This window comes from Austrofundulus limnaeus, unplaced genomic scaffold (genome assembly GCF_001266775.1).
Source record: "Austrofundulus limnaeus strain Quisiro unplaced genomic scaffold, Austrofundulus_limnaeus-1.0 Scaffold267, whole genome shotgun sequence".
NCBI classification, from domain to species: Eukaryota; Metazoa; Chordata; class Actinopteri; order Cyprinodontiformes; family Rivulidae; genus Austrofundulus; species Austrofundulus limnaeus.
Window position 1 is genome coordinate 638067 of NW_013952669.1, and position 1150 is coordinate 639216.

Consider the following 1150-nt stretch of genomic DNA (forward strand, 5'->3'; position numbering starts at 1 on the left):
TCCTTATAGAACAGTAAGTTTGTGCAAAACGTACTGAAACCATGAACAGTGGGGACATGTGCATTCCCAAGTTTAGAGAAGGTCACAAAGTTGACCTGTAAAAGTCAAATATCCCTGACTTTTTGTGAGAAGTGTATGTTATCTTTTTGAATTAACATTTTGACTTGAACATTTTAAATGTCAAAATTGGATCTGTGGAGCTTGTCATGACACATTTGTGTGTTCGTCTTTTCTTCTAGCTGGAATTGTGGCCAAGAACATTTCAAGCAAAATTCACCTTCACCATCTATCCAATCACATTTCCCAAGAAGAATGCAGAAGAGTGGAAAAAGCTTTTCAAGCCTTGTGCCTCTCAGAGACTCTTCCTCCCAGTAGGTTCTAAATCATTCGGCTTTCTGACCTTTTATAGATGTTCTTAAATAAAAAGTGTTCATATAATACTTTTCTTTTCACCAGCTAATCCTAAAGGAAGTGGACTCGTTGCTTTATGTGGACACAGACATTCTTTTTCTGCAGCCAGTTGAAAACATCTGGGCCCTGCTTTCTCGGTTCAACACCAGCCACCTGGCTGCCATGGCTCCAGAGCACGAGGAGCCTCGGATTGGATGGTACAACCGTTTTGCTCGCCACCCTTACTATGGCAAGACGGGCATTAACTCAGGGGTCATGCTCATGAACATGACAAAAATCAGGCAAAAATTCTTCAAGGTAAAAGTCCTTAAAGCATGTGAGAACCACCATAATCTGTTTCTGATATGTGAAGGCTATCATTTGTTTTAATTATTTCACACTCACACTTAATGAAACTGACTGCGAGTTAGAATGGCTGTTTTTCGACCTCAAAGATGTAAACACGCTTGTGGGTTTAAAAGCAGCACAACACTTGATTAAGACGTTGCAGATATTAACAGTTTTGGCCATTACACCCAGGTAATGATGAAAGCAGCTTAATAAACAAGGAAAAATAAATACATTTAATTCAATATTGGCGCCACACTCTGCATTATTGCACTACTAGAAGTGACCAGCTGAGGTCACTCTTGTCATTTCTTTTAAAATTCCAGGGTGCTGAGATTTTTGACAACTCCCTTTGAATAAGATGTTGATTGAAAGATTTCTCCACTAGAATACCAAATTGATGTTTCTGATG

The 1150-nt window shown here is 39.1% G+C and overlaps 1 protein-coding gene across 2 annotated transcripts in view; it reads left to right on the forward strand.

Moving 5' to 3' along the window:
- The window catches only part of gxylt1a (glucoside xylosyltransferase 1a), a 13975-nt gene that overhangs the window by 4838 nt on the left and 7987 nt on the right, over window positions 1–1150 (forward strand). For both annotated transcript variants that reach the window (XM_014020832.1, XM_014020833.1), the window contains 2 exons: window positions 240–371; window positions 457–708. In XM_014020832.1, the coding sequence (XP_013876286.1) occupies window positions 240–371; window positions 457–708 (384 nt within the window). The remainder of the gene's footprint in view (window positions 1–239; window positions 372–456; window positions 709–1150) is intronic.